Source organism: Hemiscyllium ocellatum, assembly GCF_020745735.1.
Source record: "Hemiscyllium ocellatum isolate sHemOce1 chromosome 40 unlocalized genomic scaffold, sHemOce1.pat.X.cur. SUPER_40_unloc_1, whole genome shotgun sequence".
Taxonomy (NCBI): Eukaryota; Metazoa; Chordata; class Chondrichthyes; order Orectolobiformes; family Hemiscylliidae; genus Hemiscyllium; species Hemiscyllium ocellatum.
In genome coordinates, this window is record NW_026867526.1 from 274,227 (window position 1) to 296,409 (window position 22,183).

At 42.5% G+C, this 22,183-nt stretch overlaps 1 gene segment (V, D, J or C); it reads left to right on the forward strand.

Annotated features, from left to right (window-relative positions):
- LOC132808806 (Ig heavy chain C region-like) overlaps positions 1 to 20,789 on the forward strand; it is a 76,044-nt gene extending 55,255 nt beyond the window's left edge. Inside the window, 2 exon segments of the C gene segment in view lie at positions 13,479 to 13,637; positions 20,745 to 20,789. Coding sequence covers positions 13,479 to 13,637; positions 20,745 to 20,789 — 204 coding nt within the window.
- The last annotated feature ends 1,394 nt before the right edge of the window (positions 20,790 to 22,183 follow it).

The window sequence follows — 22,183 nt, forward strand, 5'->3', positions numbered from 1 at the left end:
GATTTCCAGTAGGGATTTGAATACGCTAAATTCTTATTTGCTCGGTGTCTCACAACTCTTTGTCAACCAAAATTGTGGGCTTGGCAGCCCGAGAGAGAGTCAGACCGTTTATTTATGAAGAAAAGTCCCCTAGGTGAAGGGTTATCCCGGCCGCGCGGTTTCTGAAAGTCCTAGGGGTGGTGAGTATTATTGTTTTAAAAAAAAAAGTCCTCTAGGTGGGCACTGAAAGTCCTAGAGGTGGGTAGTGTTTTAAAAAAAAGTCCTCTAGGTGTGCACTGCAAGTCCTAGAGGTGGGTAGTGTTTAAAAAAAAAGTCCTCTAGGTGGGCACTGAAATTCCTAGAGGTGGTTAGTGTTTTAAAGAGAAAAATCCTCTTTGTGGGCGCTGAAAGTATTGTTATGGGTAAAGCTTAGGCTTTACCCCGCGCAGAATGAAGTCGGGTTAAGCGTATGCTTCCCCCCCGCGCAGTACGAAGTCGGGTTAAGCGTATGCTTCCCCTCGCGCAGAACGAAGTCAGGTTAAGCGTAGGCTTCCCCCTTGCACTAAGGACCGGTGAGTAAAAAATATACTTCCCTTGACCGGAGAACGAGCGCTGATCGGGACTGGTTTTGGTCGGGAGTCGAGGTGGTGCATTCGTGCGCCCGACACCCAGGAGTTCCGTGGTGGAGCGTGAGACAAAAGACAGCGGACCGGGGACAGTGACAGACACAGATTTATTGACAAGAGCGACTGTGTGGTGTGTGTATGTGTGTACAAGTATTGTGGTGTTAGTAAAAGTGTGTGGGAGAAGAAGAGTTTGTGTGTGGAAGTCTGTCAGAGAAGTTTGCATTGTTGCCCTAGAGAGAGAGAGAGAGAGAGTGTGAATGCTGCATGCGCCGGCAGTGTGTTTGTGTGAAAGAGAGAGACTGGCTGAAGGCATTGTCAGCTAACAAGCAGTTTAACACTTTGTGCTTTGGCTTGACTTCATCTGTTTGGTAATAGTTTTATGTTTAAAACTTGTTGTCTGTCATTTGATTCAGTGTGCTATTTTTGATTATAATTTCATGAATGCTTAACGTGATTTTCTTTCAGGATAGAATTTTAATAGATATTGAGAGAGGAAGAAAAGATTAGGTGGTATCTGATAAGGTTGATCCCCATTTTTTTTTGGGAGAAATTTTTATGTTTAAATGAAAGTATTAAAGGGTGGACAGCAGGAAAATTTATTTTTGACAACAGCTTACAGTGGGAAACGACGGAGATAGTGACAAAGAAAGATAGAAACAGAAACAAAGGGGGGGGGGCAGGCTTTCAAATCAACTATGCAAGTGAAAGAGTAATGAGGTGTTATGAAAGAAGACCCCAGAGGGCAGGAGAGGCAGAAAAGAGTTTTTTGGATCTCGGCAAAGAATATAAAAAAAAATGTAAGGAATACTAGATTTATTGTACTCCGAGGAGTACAGGTGGGGATTGCAAGGAATCTCTCATTTCCATGACCCTAAGATTATGCATTTTTTTGAAAAAGCCTGATGAGATGCGGTTTATGCACTTTGTATAAACCTTCTTGTAAATACAGATATACATAATGTACATATTTAGAATAACAAATGATGTAAATACCAAGTAAAACTTATTACTATTTGTATTGGCAATTTTTTTGTGAATTTGAATATGTTCTAGTAGAAAAAGAGTTTTTCCATCCAACTCTTCTAATGTTCTTATAAATATAGAAGAGACAGCAGGTAATTGTGCTCAAAATTTATCACACCAGGTAACACGTCGGAAAACAAATTAATATTAAAAAGAAATATCTTGTTTAGAGTGCATCTTATTGGATAGGGTCCAAAAAGCGTGAAATATCTGTGTTGTAGGAATAAAGACAATAATGCAACTAAATTAATATGGAATTTAGTAATCTGTGATGAAATGCAAACTGATTTTAATAATTAATGTTCTAAATTACTAATTGTTGATTCATTTTCAAAATAAAATATTAAAGCTGCAGTCACTGTAGATAAGGATTATAAGCGAAGCAATTTCTATTCCAGAGATTATAGTATTTGTATTGTGGGATTTGGCTATAGCTCAGACACTCTATTTTGCGTGAGTAAAGTTTTTAAAACGTTACAAAAAAAACCTTTGAACTTTGGTATAATTCCTGAACCTATAAAGTTCCCTTTTATGTCCTCCCTGTGTCAGTTCATAGCAAGTACAACTTCCAAATAAATTGTGAATATGTTTTAATGTATAAATACTGCATGGTCTGGGCAGTCACTGACTTCCAATTTTTTTCTCTCTGGTTTCCATTGCCACCGGGGTGAAATTGCTTGTGGTTTATAATGATTTTTTTCAAGGGGTTTCTGTTTGCACAGCTGGCGGTTTGATTGCTTTTCTCAAGTGGGTGTGAATTTCTGTGATCTTTTTTTCAATGGACGGCGGCAGCCAGGTCTGTGTGTGTGTTTTTTTTCTATTGGACGAGGAACTCCCATTCAGCAATGGAGGGCTCTGATTGGCTAGAGAACTCCCATTGAGTTTAATTCACAGTTGTATAAGCGACATTGAGATATTTTTAAAATTAAAACAATATAGAGCCAAAATATGTAGTGCCCTGGACCCAGTATTATGTTGACAGTGACTTCATGGTCAAGTTGCAGACAGAGTTAATTTTTCTTTTAACCAAAATAACAAACTGAAGCTTCAGAACAAACAGAGATAGATAAAGCAAAAGGGAAGGTGAAGGAGACAAAGGGAAGAGAAACCAAGAGAGAAGGATAGATAGAAGGATTGCGAGGAATAAGGGTTAGGGGTAAGGGGATTCACAAAGGACTGTGCAAACAGAGAGAGAGCGCGTGTATAGCTAGCAAAACATTTAACCCTTTGTGATTTGGTTTGAATGCACATTGGTTTGTTGGTGATTGAATGAGTAAGTTTTGTTTCTAGAGCTTGAATTCCAGGACTGCTGTTTAAAGTGATTTCGTTTTATGTTAACTTAACATGATTTAGATGCATCTGTTTGCTTGGTGATTGAATTCTTGTTTTTTGTTTCTAGAGCTCGAGTTCCAGGACTGCTGTTTAAAGTGATTTCTTTTTATGTGAGCTTAACATGATTTTTTAAGGCTAATAACTTCTGTTCTTTTATGAGTCATGACTCCCTAACTACTTTTCTTACTAACCTCTTTTATTTTTACATAAAAGCAATATATGAAGGACAGTCGAAGTTTCGTTCGACAGTGGGTAATTGTTAAAAACGAATGTTTCCATGGTTATTATCTGTGACCTTGGATTCGCCCATTGTGCATGCGTTAGAAGTTTTTAACTTGAATTGACAAATTGTTGTAAGACAGCTCTGATTATTTTTACGACCTAAAGTATTTTAATTGAGTAATGATTGACCAGCAGTACTTAAGAAAACTAATTTTGGATCTAAAATGGGGAACTAAAACTGAGTGATCACAATGGTCTTCAACATTGGTAACTGTATGCATTTACATTTTGAAAATTGAATACTGGATGAATGGACGTAAATATAAATATGCTTACAAGTTAGTTACAGGCATTAAAGTAAGACAAGCATGAATTGGTAAATTGGTGTTTAAGGATATGGGAATCTAAGGACATTGCAATATTTCTTAGAAGAAAGGAAAATGGAAGAACGTAATGATTTGTCCCCTTTGGAAAGTACCGATAGAAAACGAGGAGATAAGGTGAGTGTGTGTTCCCCTCACTAGTGGGGACATATAAGAGGAAATAACGGTCTTGGTTGAGAATTTGATAGGATTTTCAGAACAGATTAATCTATGATAAAAACCCAGTATGTATATGTGGGCTGGTTTAATGTCTAATTTAAATATACTATTTACTAAGGAAAAAAGGAAACTTATATGGGGATACTGGAGCGCTCGTCTGTTGAAGGCATGGTGTTACGGAAAGTGAAACCTGCTGCTGTTCTTTCCTCCCTGCCTCTCCAGATGGTTTTCTACTTCAATGCATTTTGTTATTTTTTCTATTTTCTCGATCTTTTGTTTGTGTTAACAAGACATTTGCACCATCCGGAGTTGTTCGCAGTTTATCAAAATAATCAAACAGCATTTTTTTTTCTCTCTCAATTTAATATTTAGTTTTGTGGGTGAAGTTTAGTAGGTCTCTATGTCTGTCTTTTCTAAGACCTGCAGGCAAGAATTTTCTACATGATCCATCGTGCTTCTGCTTTAGCCTCAGTAATCAATGATTTTGAGATGCCAATATTCTGCCATCGGTTTTGCTTAGATTCTGAGCTGAGCTTATTGCGTGGAATGGGTGTTGAAACTCTATCTATTCAAGCTTCGCACTCTACAGTGAATGAAATCATTATGGTATCAATTTTGCTAAATGGTTTGTTTGCACAAGGTTGATTCGAAATTTAGTTCTAGAGGGAAATGGGATTTTCTGAAGAGGAATAAATTTTTAGTCTTAAGGATGCTTGGATGATAGAGTAATATTATATTTTTGTATTATAAAGTCTGGATTTAAATTTCTGGTTGTTTTATAGTACTTTTCACAGCTATTCACTAACAGGAGGGATTCAGTCCTGGTCACGCAGATTTTGTGCCAATGCCTAATACAACTGTGGTCAAACACCTAATTTTAATTCCACAATTCCAAACCTGGTTATGACGGTTCTAGGAAAGATGAGATAAGAAATCAGATAGATTTTTCCATATTGGTAATATAACACTATGTACTAAAATGTTGCATTTATATTCCTACAGACTTCAAGTCAAGCACTTTCTCTTCATTTTTTCATTTATGCAGATCTGATGGTGGCTAAAACCTTTTTAATACTTTGAACAGGTCTTCGTTATTGAACATCTGGACACATACCTAGTAGGCTGTACACAGACAGCTATGATTAACTTTAGCCTTTTCATTCACTAAATTTTAGTTGTGGTTAAGAGTAAGAGACTTATTCCCCTTGTTCACTATTAAGTACTGGATATGAATTCAGTACAAGATTTCAAAAAACTGGAAGATGACTGTACCCCTGTTGAAGGAGGAGCTTATGGGTCTGTAATTAATTTGTGAATGGATAATGGGTATGGGTTACAGTACAAATACCAGACGCTAATCTCTTCTGAGATTCAACAACAGATCACAGGTGAATTTTGCCTAGTTTAGTAAATTAGGACTATCTTTCAGAAAGGAAGTGTATTTGCAGTTTTTTGAGAAGATATGTAGCTCAGCTTCTAAGTTTACTCACTGAGCTGAAAGGTTTGTTCTTGAACATTTTGTCATCACGCATTGTTAGGAGGGGCACAGAAAGTGTTTGTAAAGAGAGAAAGGGCGAGTGACAGGAGCAGAACGCGTAAATGATGGTAGCTGCGGTTGATGAGGTAATTAGGGGAAGAATGCAGCCAAAAGTGAGCAACCGGAGCAGCGAGTGATAGCATGTAGGGCAGGGAAGAAAGGGAGTAGGGAGAGACATGGAGGAGCATTTGATAGAGAGTTTGAGCGACAGGGGCAGAGACGAAGGTCTCCACAGGCAGGATGCCATTATTGTGGAAAGATAGGGCATTTTAGAGGAACAGGAGAGGATCGGTTAAACTAATCTACCTCATAGCGGGCAAAGAAGGAATTGCAGCGGCTGTCAGCCTGGCCCCAGACCAAGCTGAGTTTTGAAATCAACAGAAGAGGTGGGAAGTATAAAATGGAAGCTGTGGAAATCGTACAAATGCATTTATGGATTGAATTTAAATTTGTCTTACTAAATTAGATCTAGCAATGTTCTATCAGTGCCACAGTTAAACTTTCAGATATGTTTCATGTCAATAAATGCCAATAATTTTCTATGAGTGATTCTGTGGTATTTGAGCAATTATTATAGCTATGTTTAAAGTCAATTTTAACATTGGAGGTCAGGTTTTGGGAAACTTTATAGGCTTAGACATTGAGCAGGATAAGTTGGAATTGACTTTGAGACAACAGCCTTAAGCTTGTTTGCATTCTGATAAATTCTGCTGGGTCATCACAGAAAGGTGGTTTTGTATCTGAAAGAAGAAAGTTGTTAGCTTGTTTGACCAGTTCAGTTGGGTGTGCAGCCAGTTTTGATGTGTTGGAACTAGGTACTATAATGAAATAATTGAGGATGTCTAAGGACCTGTACTGCACTGTATTTTTCGATGTTCTATGTTCTAATATTCAGAGATGTTTGAAGTAGGAACAGAATCATGATAATGCACACGCTAATTGTATAGACGACAAATGAGAAAAGGTTTTGGGGCGCATCCTGGACTAGTTGTTAATCAGCAGTTTGCATGTCTGACCAGGAACGTTTCCAGTTTTGGTTCTAGGTGGTTAAACAGAAAAGTGAATGACTTGAAGGTTGAAGGTTCAACTCTTAGCACATGGTAATAATGACCAGATTAGGTTCAGATCAAAAAAAAATGGAGTCTGAAAGATAAAGTCATCGGGATGTTTATTTTAGTGACAACATTTAAAAGAAACAGTTTGAATAGTGAGATAACCGTGGAGAATGTTTTACAACCAGTTGAACAGAGAGCAAGGTAATATAGTCTGACTGACGAAAATACATTTAGATTTGAGCTTTCAAGAATAAATTGACTAAAGCAAAAGCAACAGAAGGAAAATAAAGGAATGAGAAAGTGGCATTTGGAATGATAAAATCAAGAATATAATGTAGTATAAAAGCATAGTCAAAACAGATGAGGTAATCTTAAGGTGAAAGTGGTCATTTTTTTTACTTAAACATCGCCAGTACTTTTATTATCATTAAATATTTTCATTGTGCTGTTGCAGAGGAAAGTGTAATTATGATCTGTTAAAGCTCTTAAAAAGGATAGTGATGAGAACACTTGTGGAATAATCCATGGAAAAACTGTATTTGAAAGGAAAGTTATGTTCAGGAGTTAGTCCATTTAAAAATGAGATGAGGATTGGAGGTCACTGTTTCAAAGGCCACAGATTTGAACATTTTTTCGTCCTTATGGAAAATGGGGAACTTTTGGAACTGTTCTGCAAAATGTGGTGTTAAATATAGATTCTGGATCAGCAGGGAGGGAAATCTTCTGTGCTGTACTTTTCTATTTGGGTCCTAAGATACGTGGGATTACACAGTAAATGGATCCTCCATCGCCTGAATAGCTGAGCATTTGGGAACCATTATCAGGATTGGAGACAGTCAGCATAGATTTATGAAAGGGAAGTCAAGCTTGACAAATTTACTGGAATGTTTTGAGGATGTAAATAATGAGGTTACCGAAAGGGAGCCAGTGGAGGTGTTTATTGGGAATTTCTGAGGACTTTTAACAAAGTCTCATTAAGGGATTAGTGCGTAAAATTAAAGGATGTGGGAATAGATGTAGTTTATTGAGGTGGATATAAAATTGGTTGGCAAGTGGAAAGATTAGGAAGAAACAGGGTTATTTACTGAATGGGAGGCTGGGAAAGAGGGACAGTATCAAACAACACTGGCCCGGATGGCAAGCTCACTAAAACCTTGATAAAACTCCGAGCCTTAGCCACTGAGCTGAAGCAACAGCCGGGGGTAAAAAAAAACCCAGTGATAGATTGGCTGAATAGCACATTCGGTAGATGGGGAACTGTGCTGGGACAGCTGGCCCTTGGTTTATGCATTTCTGTTGCTATCTTTATTACCTGTGATTGTTGTTGTATACCATGTATCAGGACGCTTGTGACACGTACGATCGACCATGCCCTGACAGGAAAGGATAACCCCCCACCCGCATACCAGGCAGCGGGGCTGGAGGAGCCTGTGATGGGGGCACCCCATGGAAAGATTACGAGATCGGTATCAGAGGGAATGGAGGAAATATGCCTGAGAGGGAAGCGTGGGACAACTTATGATTTTACTTTATAACTGTATCTCTCATTTCTAATCCTTCCCATATTAGGGCCTCAGAATGTGAGGGCTGAGGTGCAGAGACCCCCTAGTTGTGTATTTTTTTTCTCTCTCTTTCCCGTTCAAATTGACAACAGGTAAATTTGTGCTTTTATGCTGCAGTTAGAGATTGTGAAGTGCTATATGCCTCGAGACTCAAGAGACTATTGTTCACTCAAGAGATTTCCTAGCCATCATCTGGTATTCCTAAATGGCTTCGATTGGTCTCGACGGCCACTGTTCACAATAATAAGCCAGTTACCACTGCCCGTGTCCGTACTTGACAGCTGTAAAATGGATGTGGGTTTTTATTGGTCAAGTGAAGGTGACTGGTTAGCCAATGACGGGTAAGATTCCTCGAGTGAGGGACAACCTAAGACAGGCACAGTCGTGCATTGACCTTCAGAATAATGGCCTGTGGTCATGTGGTTTTAGCAGATGCCTGGCTTTTGTATCCGTGTCGGGAATCTGGTCAAGTTTCTGGCTTGCAAAGCAGCTTGATATAAGGAAAATCGTGGACCCAACAGTTTGACATTGTATTCACTGTATTTTTGACGAAGGAAAATGCCAGTTTTGTGTCATTTTCCAGAACCGACTTAACAACAACCCTTTAGGAAGGAAGGAGAGCTCATTGAATCCTATTGCAAAAAGATTTGACACTATGTCAGTAGTTTGAAATTTTATTTTAAGGTGTCATGGTATAATACGACTGACTTTACTGGGAGGTTGTACAATTGGGTGTTCTTTGAACAGCAGAGCTTCATTCTGCAGGCGTCCTAACTCATCCACTTTGTGTTTTCGTCTGGTTCTCTTCGCTTTTGTTATCATACTCAGCAATCGTTTTGTTGGTTTTGAGGTGGCTTTTTGTATATGTTTACAACTTTTAAGTGCTTACATCTGTTATGTATTATTTCACTGCTTCTTGTGCCTTAACGATTGTATGCGAACTGGAGAGGCGCATAGAGTAGAGATTTTGCGGCGCGGAATGCTTTGTGTAATTGTATGCTGCTTAGGGATTCCTATCCCCTATAACTATGTCTCCCTAGAGTCAGACAAGCCAGGTTTAGCTAAATGGTCGGTCTTGCAAAGGAGCGACAGAGGGACGCTCACCGACCGTCCGGGTCCTGACTGCTGCGCGCGAACTGCTGTATTTTGTGTGGCCTCTTTCGAGGCCAAGGGAGGGAGTGTTAGGAAGCATTATTAAGGGTAGGTTGTGTTCAGAAACTTTATTGTTAGGTAGTGCTCACGTAAGGTAGTACTAGCAAGTCTGGAAACTGTTAGCTTCACTAGACAACAGTAAGCCATTATGTTACACTAAGAACAGACTGAAACACTGATGGCATAATGGGGCCACAGGGAGGGTGAACAGATAACAGGACATTGAAACCGTGTTAGATTGCACGTAGCTCATACTGAGGTAACTGAATCTTATCTCTTCTGGAACCAATACTATTAGAGAATACCGCTTCTTACCAAATAAGGATGTAGCACTGGGATGTGAGGGGCTAAAAGCTAGACAAAGAGAACAATAGATCAGAACGCGCCTTCTCCAGTGAAGAGTAAATATCTCACTGTATGTTCTGTGTACGTCTCTCTCATTAAACCAGCTTATATTTTGAATCAGATCCAGTGTCTCTCTCCTTCAAACGAACACGGGACGGTAGCCCTAACACCTGGTAATATCATAAAGACCTTAATCAGATCATCCTTTAACCTTCTAAATTCTCAAGAAAATTTCAAGTAATAATCCACTCAATGAAGCGCAGTTTGGGTTTCACTAGGGCCACATAGGTCCCTGACCTCATTACAACCCTGGTTCAAACATGGAGGTGAAGCCAAAGTGATAGCCCTTGACATCAAGACCATGTTCAATTGTGTGTGGCATCAAGGAGCTGTAGGAAAACTGGAATACGAGGGGTGGGTGGCAAATTCTCTGCTGGGTAAAGTCATACCAGGCACCCAGGATACACTGCAACAACATGAACTGCACAAATTCACCAAAGATCCTTAGTCTGCACTTATAATCGAGGGAACATCATTAATGGTGCAGCTGAAGATGGTTGGGCTTCAGACACTGCACTGAGGAACTCCTGAAGACACGTCCTGGAGCTGAGGTGACTGGCCTCCAACAATCACAATCAAATTCATATGTGCCTAACATGATTCATCATGTAAAACCACTTCCATCCAGAATGACAAGGGCAGCAGATTCATGGGAACACCAACACCAGCAAGTTCCCCTCCAAACGACTCGCCATCCAGGATTGGAAAAATATTACTATTTGTTCAGTCACTGGATCAAAACCCTGGAATTTCTTCCCTAAGTGCATGTGGATTCACCAACAGCTTATGGACCTTTTATTCATTTGTAGTATGTGGGCATCTCTGGCTGGCCAGCATTTTATGCCTGTCCCTAGTTGTCGTTGAGGAGGTGGTGGTGAGTTGCCTTCTTGAACTGCTGTAGTTCACCTGTTGTAGGTTGACCTACACTGACATGAGGAAGGGAATTCCATGATTTTAACCCACTGACAATGAAGAAAAGGCAATGTATTTCCAAGTCAGACTGTTAAGTGGACGTTAAGAAGGGAACTTGAAGGTGATGGTGCTGCTCTTCTCCTTTGAGATAGAAGTGGTCATGATTTTAGAAGGTGATGTCTGAGGATCTCTGGTGAATTTCTGCAGTGCATCTTGTTGACAGTACACACTACTGCTATTGAGCATAAGTGGCAGAGGGAGTGGATGTAAAGCCAATGAAGCAGGCTGTTCGTCATGGATGATGTCAAGCTTTTTCAGCATTGTGGGAGCTGCACTCATCCAGGCAAGTTGCCCTCCAACCGACTCTGGACTTGTGCCATATTGATAATAATCAGGCTTTGGGAGTCACAACCTGAGTTACTTGCCACACGATTCCTAATCTCTGATCTGCTCCGATAGCCACTGTGTTTGTGTGACAAGTCCAGTTGAGTTCCTGGTCAATGGTAACGCCTAGGATGTTGATAGTTGGGGATTTGGTGATGATAATACAATTGAATACCAGGGGATGATGGTCAGATTGTCTTTATTGGTAATGGTTATAGCCCTGCATTTGTTTAGTGTAAATATTACTTGTCACTTGTCAGCCTGATTCTGGAAATTGTCCAGATCTTGTTGCATTTGAACGTGGACTATTCAGTACCTGAGGAGTCGCCAATTCCAAACACTCTACAATCATCAGTGACCATCCCCACTTCTGACCTTATGATGGATGAACCAGTAACATCAACTGCAGCAATTCAAGAAGGCATACTACCACCGTCTTCACAAAGGCATCTCGGGTGGGATAATAAGTGCTCACCAGTCAACAAAGCTTACATCCCATGAGTGAATAAACTACAAGTCTCATTCTTGTAAACATATTTTGTACTCACTACAAGCCAATGTATCTTTCCTAAGAGCTGATGCCCAAATCTGTTCTCAGTACTCCAGGTAAGGTTCGAACAGTTTTGAACACTCACAGCTATTCATGGCATTTTAAAGATCTATTCACCTAAAACCAAAGTCTCTTTGGACTTCCACTATACTTAACTTCATACCATCTTGAAAACATCATGTTCTATCCTCCGTCAGTCCAAAATTGATACCTCACACTCACACTGAACTCTCTCTATCACAGTTTTGCCCATCCACCTAGTCTATGAATATCCCCTTGTAATTTTATGCCATCATGTACACCAGTGTTTCTCAACGGGGGTGGAAGTGCCTCCTGAGGGGCGTTTCCCTTCCTTCGGTCGGCGTTGAAGTCAAAGAGGACGGCAAGGGGTCACTGAACGACTTTGTAGAGAGCTTACCAATCACTTGGAAGACTGCCATGTCCTTGAAGGACATTGCTGTGTGCAGATGGACAGTCGCATAACACGAGTCTGTTATTTTCCCTGCACCCATGGAGGAGTGCGCTCTGATTGGTTCCTGAGCTATTATTGATAGTCTTTTCCATGAATAGCAAACCATTTGAACTCGTTCGCAGTTGGCACTGATTCTACAGCTGAGATCAATATCACCTAACTCGTGTCGCTTCTAAGATGGCATTCTGCTCGGGTGGCAGAATGAATGCACATTACAGCTAATTAGCCAATCAAATTTTGCCACTTGTCTGAGCGTCTTAAAATAATTGTGATAAGGTAATACCCATGATTCCATTAGGGTATTCGAGCAACAGTGTAAAAATGGCCTCATTGAGTAAGAAAAAGTGGAGTATAGCATGCAGTATAGTATGGACTATTTGTGATATGGCTTTATTCAATCTCTATCTAATAAGCAATTACCACTGTGCTTGCTCTGTCTGTGAACAAAGTTTTTCCTACGAGGCCATGAAGCCTTCCTATCTTATTAAACATTTGGAAAAGAAATAGTGACAAAAAGGACGAAGATTTGGCATATTTTCAAGCATTAAGAATAAATTCAATCAACAACCAACGATTTCCATTGCTTTTTCAAATATAGGAGCCACAAATGTGGATGGCCTTGTGGCATCATACAACATAGCCAAGCTAATTGCAAAATGTGGTAAACCTCATTCCGTGGGTGAATTGTTGGTGCTTCCAGCTATTGCCAAAATATTATCAACTGTGCTACATCAGGAACTATCAGTGACTATCAAGCATATTCTTCTTGCAGCTTCCGTGAGAAGGTGCATCGATGAAATGGCCTCAAATCTTGAGGATAAATTATGTTCCGTTTTGATATTGAAAGAAACTGATTGATGAAAGTACTATATGTGAACTCAAGCTTTACTTTTGGGAGGCGTTGCATGATTTCAAGGATAAGAAGGGGGCTTTGAATAGGGAAAGGTTGAGAAACACTGATGTACATGTCTATATTGCCGTCTAATATGCATTGAAGCGGTCACCTAGATAGGAGACAAAAATGACTGCAAATCAACTTGCCAGCTCAGCGATCATACCCACAACCATGGCAACAGGCACCTGAGCTACAAATCTTTACACAAACCTTGAATACCTAACATTGTGTCATCAGCAAATTTGGATATATGGCCATTGTGTCACTGTCCGATTAATCAATAAATAATGTGAATAACTGAAGCCAAACACAGATCCCAACAGGACACCACTGGTCACATCCTGCCAAATCTGAGTTCCTATCCATTATCCATCCATGTCAGTAATTTGCCTTCAATTTCATAGGTTTCTGACTAAGACTATTATGTGGGATTCATCAAATGCCTCCTGGTAGTCCATGTAAGCACTGCCTCTGTTGACATTGCCATGTCCGACCTCAGTCATCTCGTCAAACAATTCAGAAGTTTGTCAGGCATGACCTACGTGTCATGACGCTCATTGATTAACTTAAAAATGTATAAGATATTCAGTGACCCCATCCCTGATGATAAACTCCAACACTTAGACTAACTGCTCAGTGTGTCCCTGGTTTTCCTCGGAGTGGTGTTATTTTCCGATCGAGAATACTCTGCAATGATTATAATGAGGGAATTTCCTTTAACACACTCGGATGGTAACGAGCAAATCCCGGGGATCTCCACTCTTTAAATCCATTACCTCCCTTATTACCAGAGTTCTCCTGATAACTGACCGACTTAATCCTAAACCCAGCGCCGCTCAACAACCGCTGCCATTGCCGGCTCTCGGCAAGGAACGGCAGGCGGGGGAAGGCATTTACTGCGCATGTTCCCTCCCAGGCCACCACCTACTGCGCATGCTCTGGCCAAGAGCGGGAAGGTTAAACGGTTTAACGGAAAGTTCTGGAACGTGGTGAGTGACGTCATCAGGGCTGGGTGTGGTCGCGAGGGAAACGTGTCTGCTCCAGTCAGTGAGATGTCAGGGTGAGCTCCTGAGGAGGGGGCAAGGGGGAGGCTGGTTTCCACTCCAACCAGCACAATATTGTGTAGTCGGTGGGGTGTGACGGCTCTGAGGAAGATGTTGAGTTGGGTTCAGATCAGATGAGGGTTGTGAAGGAGTCTGGATGGGGTGGGGGGTGTGAGTTGGAATGGGGGAGTGGGATGGGAATGTTGCTCTGGAGACCAGAGATAAAGTGGATTTCGCGATTACCAAACAGTTGGAGTACGTTTTTCAACTCGGAACTTTTTGTTGTGTAATTATTAAGCTTGAGTAAGTTAGAATCCTCTGAAAGTTAAAGTTTCCAGTTGCACAGAGATTACCCTGACAGAATTTTCAATTTTTCAGGAAATTCCCTTGGCTTCAGCCACATCTCCAAAAATTCCATAGACCCCACAGTGCAATTATAATTTCTACTGCTTCAGTGACTAGCGAGAGACTTATATAAAACAAACCTGTAGATGTTGGAATCTGAAGTAGACAAACAGGAGGCTGGAAGAACACAGCAAACCAGGCAGCATCGGGAGGTGGAGAAGTCAATGTTTCAGGTATAACCCTTCTTCAGGACCTGGGTGGGGGTAAGGGGTGCTACAGATAGAGAGGGAGGTAGTTGGGGTCCTAGCTCCCATCCTTGCAGTGTCTTCACCATTCCTCCAGACCTTCCCCTCAGTAGGGACGAATGTGTCGTCCTCAGTAAAGGCCTCACCTTTATCCCTCGACGGTCCCAGTTTAATGAGTTCGACACAAGCTGCAACCTTGAATGTTTCTTCCTCTGCCTCTGTATTGACTTTTTTTAAAACCGAGACACCTGCACATCCACTGGGGACCCTTTTGTCCCGCCTTCGACACACCACATCCATGGACACCCCATGCTGGCCTGTTACCTGTGCTTGACCTCTTCATTTCAAACTGCTACCATGACATTGACTGCCTCAACTTGTCCAACCACCTCACTCACTCCAACCTCTTTCCCTCTCAACATGCAGTCCTCCACTCCAACCCCAACCTCACCATCAAACCTGCGGGGGGGGTTCATAGTAGTTGTGTGGTGCACTGACCTCTACACTACTGAAGCCAGGCACCAGCTTGCAGACTCCGCCTCCGACCGCCCCCTTGCTCACTATCTCACTCTCCATCACCAAGCCATTATCCCCCGGACCATCCACAATCTCATCATCTCTGGGGATCACCCATCCACAGACTCTAACCTCATTGTCCTTGAACCCTGCACTGCCCGATTCCATCTCCTTCCTAAGACACTCAAACCTGACTGCACTGGTCGACCCATTGTCTCAACCTGCGCTTGTCCCACTGAACTAATGGACCTCCAAATGGACCCCACAACCAGAAATATATTTCCCACCCCACCCCTATCAGCTTTCCAAAAAGACCATTCCTTCTGTGACTCCCTCGTCAGGTCCACATCCCCTACCAGCCTACACCCCACTCCTGGCACTGTTTCCTGCCACCACAGGAAGTGCAAAACCTATGGCCGCACCACTCCCCTCACCTCCATCCAAGGCTCCAAGGGGTCCTTCCACATCTGTCAAAAATTTCACTATACCTCTACCAGCAACATCTACTGCATCCGTTGCACCCGGTGTGGTCTCCTCTACATCAGGGAGACAGGATGTTTTCTTGTGGATCGTTTCAGAGAACATCTCTGGGACACCTGCATGCACCAACCTCATCGTCCCGCGGCTGTACACTTCAACTCCCTCTCCCACTCCATCAAGGGCATGCAGGTCCTGGGCCTTCTCCACTGCCAAACCATTACCAGCCGAAACCCGATGGCGAAACGCCTCATATTCTGCCTTGGGACCCTGCAACCATATGGGATAAATGTGAAAGGGGATTTGGGGCATGGGTGGGCAGGTTATTTGAAATTGGAGAACTGTGTTGAGTTCTCTAGGCTGTAGGCTGCCCAGGTGGAAGATGCGGTGTTCCTCCTGATTCACTGCGACAATGGAGGTCGAGAATTAACGTGTAAGGGAGGGAGTGGGAGGCGGAATTGAAATGGATGGTGAGTAGGGGCCAGGCTGACCCTTATTTTACTTTGTTTGGTCCCACCAATGTAGAGAGTACCACATCCTCTCCAAATGGCCAAGAGCAAACTGTACCCAGTCACTCCGAATATCTGGCAAGGCTGTCAAAACCTGTTAATTCTCCCCATCCTCCCAGTGTCGAAGAAACCTCTGAGGGGAAAGATGGACACAGCAGCTGTCACAATTTTGCTGGCAGACGATGATGAATGTCTGGTCAGATGCTCCAGGGGCAAGAGGCAGTCACAGTCTGGTATGCGCCAGCACTATCCAAGCCAGAGTTTGAGGAACCCGACCTGTTGGGAAAACATCCCAGGAGATGCCACAGGAAGAAGAATAGGCATAAATCTTAGGACTTCGAGGTGGAGGAAAGTAATTATTGGAGCGAGGTCAGCCAGCTGAACATCATTGAACAGAATTTCCCAAGTTGGGGCTATGAATCTGGTCCAATCAGGGAGTCCTGACTGCTCATTCAAGCAGCTGACTCTGTGAAAACTAGGTCATTATCATCTACTGTCCACATAGCAGTCTGCAGACCAAAACTTATAAGCAATACCCAAGCCTTGGACGAAATTGACAAGACTGTCTGGAAAAAGTAGAATATCCTCGGGGAGCTCCCAGATGCCACAACCATGAATATTTTCAAAGAAATGGAACATGTCTGACTGTGGTAACTACTGGGGAATATCCCTTACGTCAATCATTGCCAAAATCCTTCTCAACTGTCTCCTCCCTGTGGTTCCTCTGTTCCCATGTCAGCATCTGAGCTTTGATCTTTCCTTGGGTTAGTGAATTGTTACGGAAAATGACCTAGCCTCCATTTTGGCAGCTTAGGTATGCTATTCAGAAAGGGATAGCCTTACAAATAGTGACGTTGCAAAGAAGTAGCCTTTTGGCAAGTGAAAACACGGATTTCATTGTTTAAAGTCTTGGCAAAGAATAATCCCCAGTGAGATGTGTCGCTGACATGTGCAGCGTTCCGATACTGTACCAGTGTCTGGCTCACCGATGGCTCAACAGGGAGGACTGTCCGATTAGTGTACGTTTCCCAGACTTCAGCTGATGCCAAATGAAGATGCATCGCATAGAGAAACAAAGTTTGGCAGGAATCTTTGTGTGAGAAAGTTCAGTCAATACCTTTCTATGCATACATTTGAAAGAGTAATGGACCCAAACCCTTGTTAAGATGAGCTGAAGAGGACAGGGCCATCCCACTTCTAGGTTCTGGTCAAATTCAGCCGTGAGTTGTTATTAAGTGCATACAACTACAAGTTGGAACACCAAGCAGGCGGTCAAGTGGTTAATGCCTGAAGCCAACTCCCAATGATGGATACACTGGAAAAGTCTGTTCTGGTTTTAAACTTTCTGCACACCCTTCCAGTCATCTCTGACAATCTCCGATTAGAACAAGGTCCCGTACTGGTGAGAAAAAAGAAACAACTGCAGTGTTAGAAACGAAAAGGTCATCATAAGCAGGATTGAATCGTTTGTGGATCTGGTGAGATCAGATGGCCACTGAAAACTGCATACTAATATGGGGAGCAAGGCTGAAAAATGTGTTGCTGGAAAAGCGCAGCAGGTCAGACAGCATCAAAGGAGCAGGAGAATCGACGTTTCGGGCATAAGCCCTTCTTCAGCTCCAGCAGGGTCGTCCTGTGATTTCCAAAATTAGGATGTTGATAAAAATTTATGTTTGGCCAGGATTGGATGCTGTGATAGCCATGTTGGTGGGGCAGTCTCCTGAGTGCCAATAGGGACAAGAATTGACTGGCCAGATATAACCTGGATTCAGTTATATTTTGACTATGCCATTGCATCGCCTCGCCTCGCGTCTCTGCACATCGCGTCACGTCACGTCACGTATCGCATCGCCCCTCACCTCCCCTCCCCTCGGCTGAGCCCCCCCCAGGATCCCAATGCGGTTTTCGGCCAGAGAGTGATCCATTGAATATGATTTTCACTGCAGTATATGGCCCTCTGGGATCTTTAAAAAGGCCTTTAACATCATCAATCGGGAAGCATTTCTGGAGCGTTCTTCGTTGCTTTCGTTGCACCATGATGTTTGTCACCATCCTTCACCTGCTCCACAATGACGTATAATTCATCAAAATGACAAACAGCTTCAACACCTACCCACTCGCCCTCTGAACCGATGTCGAGCAGGGTATGTCATCACCGCAACACTTCTGAATCTACCTCGCTGCACAACTTCACTTCCGACAAGCTGCCCATGTTTGATCCAAGGGGGCTTTAGTTGTGGTTCTGAACCATTGCTGTCCCAGATGCTCTTAGTGGGGATCAGTGTGAGTGATATCTTATTTTTAGTTGAAATGTGCAGGTGTACTTTCTCTGAATTTTAAACCGTTATTCTTCATTTCCCAGGAGTTTTCAATTTACGACAGAGCAGAGATTTATTTAATTGAAAAGAACGTTTAATTGTTTAGTTTTTTATTTGGTTGAAAAGAACAAATGCTGGAGATCACAGCAGGTCAGAGAACATCCACGAGAGAGGGCAGCTAGTATTTCAAGACCAAATGACTCCTCATTAGAGCTGTTCATGTGTTGTTTAATTTGCTTGAGTATACTTTTATTTTGGCCGCCTGTAGCCCCTGCCCACAAGTGGTTGGTGGGGCAGGGGAAGCCAATATTTGCTTGTTAAGCAAAAAAGGCACTATTGCTCTGTGGAAAGCCAGAAAGAAATAAACAAAGCGAAAGCAGTTTAATTTCTGTTTTGAATGAGCACACCATTTTTCCTGGTGATGTGTCTGTTCCAGGAATGTCTGATGCAGGCAGTATCAGGGGATCTTGGTTTTATTTTTCATTTGCATCTTTGGTTTGAAAAGAATGGAGGGTTGTTTTGCAGACTGGAGGCCTGTGACAAATGCAGGGATTGGTGCTGGGTGTAATGCCATTTTTCATTTCGGTAATGGATTGGATTGTGAATATGAATGTGAATGTTAAACTGCATCAGGAAATTCAATGCCGGCCACAAGACCCCTCTTTGCGCGTGAGGCAGTTTACTACATTGGACAAAATGTGCTGTTTAAACCATTGGAATGGCATGCATGGGGAAGGGGCATGGTCGAAGTAAAAGGAGAAAGTGAGGACTGCAGATGCTGGAGATCAGAGCTGAAAAATGTGTTGCTGGAAAAGCGCAGCAGGTCAGGCAGCATCCAAGGAGCAGGAGAATTGACGTTTCGGACATAATCCTTCTTCAGGAATCAGTAATGAAGAAGGGCTTATGCCCGAAATGTCGATTCTCCTGCTTCTTGGATGCTGCCTGACCTGCTGCACTTTTCCAGCAACACATTTTTCAGCTCATGGTCGAAGTTAAGGGCAGGTCCCATGATGTTGGAGAGGCGGTCCTGAACAAATGTGAGGATCTCATGATAGCTGTAACCCGCAAGTGGCCAAGAGCACGGCATAACCAGCTCCTCAGAACATGTGGCAAGGATGTTCTCACCTGTGGGTTCTCCTCATCCTGCCAGTGTAGAAGATTTGAGGGCAAATGTGGCAGCCTTGATGTCATTACCAACTGCAGAAGAAGACACATTTCTGCTGAGATGCAAATGGTGGTCGACAGTAACCAAGCTAGAGTCTGAGGAAAAAATGAGGTCTGCAGATGCTGGAGATCAGAGCTGAAAATGTGTTAGTGGAAAAGCGCAGCAGGTCAGGCAGCGTCCAAGGAACAGGAAATTCAACGTTTTGGGCATAAGCCCTTCATCGGGGGTGGGTGGGGGTGGGGGGTGGGGGAGGGGGGTCGGTCGCAAATGCCAAAGTTATTAGCTTTGTCAACAAAGTGAACATGTCAAATTGTGGTAACTGCAAGGTAAAATCCCTGATGTCGACCATTGGAAAAACTCATCGCCAAGGTCCTTTTCAAGTGGCTCCTCCCTGCGTTTGAGGAACTCCTCTCTGGAGTCTCAGTGTGGCTTTGGCCCCAGAAAGTTACAATGGACATGTTTTTCAGTGCTGTCTTGGACCCTCATGGAGCTTACAAAGCCCTTTGACACAATTAATTGAGAAGCATTTGTGAAATGTTCTTCTCCAATTTAGTTGCGGTCTTTGGTCTGATCCACAACAAAGTGTAAATCATTATAATGGCAAACAGGGTCAACACCTGCCCATTTCCCCCTCTGAACCAGTGTCAAACAGGGCCAAGTCATCACCTGAACACTGTTCTGAAACTATTGCTGCAGGATCTCAATGCCGACAAGCTGACAACTGTTGACCCAAGGGGACTTTAATTGTAGTCCTACATTGTCGCTGTCCCAGAAGCTCTTGATGGGGATCAGTGTGAGCTGTAAGTTATGTACAGCTGTACTTCCTCTCGATTTTATGCATCATTGTTCCTTTCCATGGAGTGTTCAATCATGACAGCGCAGAGAGGATTCATTTATTCAGTTGAAAAGAATAAATGCTGGAGGTTGCAACAGGTCAGACAGCATCCATGAGAGAGAGAGCAAGCTAAGACTTTGAGTCTGGCTGACTCCTCATCAGAGCTGTTCATTTATCGTTTGTTTTCTTATATTTGCTTGAGTTTATTTTTATTTTGACCCCCTTTGGCCACTGCCGAAAACTGGTTGTTGCAGACATTGTCAACAGTGAGCCAATTTTTGTGTGTGTGTTTGTTTTTGCCGTTCCCTAGAGTCATTGTGTCTTCATTTTTGGTTGACACACTGATAGTTGCTTTAATTCTTGTTTTGAAGTAGCAGAGTTAAAAAAAATCACCAGCTTCATCCAAATGTTTGTTTGGAAATTCTATTTTTTTGGAACGCTGCTGGTAGTTCTTCCAAATGAACATGGTGGATGATAATGTGTTGAGCGATTTTTAGCTTTGTTGAACCCACTCCAACACTGGGCCCCACCTAGTCTTGAAAGAGCAGAGTGTTTCACCCGGTGCTGTGCCTGTCTTGGGATTATCTGATGCAGGAAATATCAGGTGTTCTTGGTTTCTTTCCTTTTACATCTTTGGTTTTAGAAGAGTGGAGGATTGTTGATCAAACTGGAGACCTGTGACGAATAAGAGAACTGGCACTGGGTCCATTGCCATTTGTCATTTTTGTAAATGGATTAGCATTGAGAATATAGGAAACATGGTTGCACGTATGAAACAAGCTGCCAGAGGATGTGGTGGAGGCTGGTACAACTGCAATATTTAAAAGGCATCAGGATGGAAATACGAACAGCAAGAGTTTTGATGGATATGAGCCAAGTGCTGGCAAGTGGGACTGGATACATTTAGAATATGTGGTTGGCATATTGAGTTGGGCTGAAGAGCCTGTTTCCATGTTATACATCTCTGTAAATCTGTGTTTAGTGATTTTGCAGATGTCACCAAGTTTGCTGTATAGTGGACAGTGAAGTAGGTGATCAAAGATTCCAAATGTATCCTGATCAAGTGGGCCAGATGGAGTTTAGTTTTAATAAATGTGAGATGTTCCATTTTGCTTAGCTGGACAAGGCAAGACTTTCACAGTTAATGGTAAGGCATCTGGAGAATTGCCGAAGAGCAACCTAAGGTTTGATAGAACCTCGAAAATGCGGAAGCCGGCCATTTGGCCTGTTGAGTCCACACAACCAGTACCACTTGATGTGCGTGCAAATGTAGAGGCAGCATTCATGAGGCTGGAAAGTGAAACAATAATAAAACCACTATATTTAACTGTATCCACTGTCATGGTCATCGCCATTGTGGGTCAGTTTGCCTTTGTGGAGATTTTGATGAAACAGTGATGATACAGTGATCTGTATTTTGCAGCCAGATAAATAACCGATCCATCACATTGAGGACTTAAATGCAAAACTTTATTGGCTTTGTACTTCATGAAGCTGGATGTGAACCATGTGAAACTGCCATTGTGATTTGATGAAGATTCCCATAAATATGCTACAATTACCAACATCCGATGCTGCTTTTTGTGTTGGGATATCATCAGCCTGTGAAATTGTCCAGTGAACAATGGAGAACATTTCACAAAGTGTATTCCAGGATACGGTCGTCATCAATGATGTACGAATAATCGGGAAGAGGATTTTGAGAGATTGTGCACAGCAATTAAAAGGTTCACCAGGGTCTTAGGAGGAAAGATGTGTATTCCAAGACATCCCAAGTGACCTCCTTGAGCTATAGCATTATCAAGACCAGGTTAAACACATTGGAAAATTAAGTGAGGTCAATCAAGGGTGCCCTGGCATCCAGCAGAGCTTCGATCTTACCTTGGTTTGGTGAAATATTGTAGATGCTTCTGTAATGGCCTGGCTTCCATCTTGGCAGCTTGGATTTGCTATTCAGAAATGATCAGCATTGCAAATGATATCATCGCCCAGAAGTAATCTTTAGAGAAGTGAAAAAGCAGGTATTGTAGATGGTGTTGGCACACAATAGTCCCCAGTGAGCTGTAGTGCTGTCATGTGATA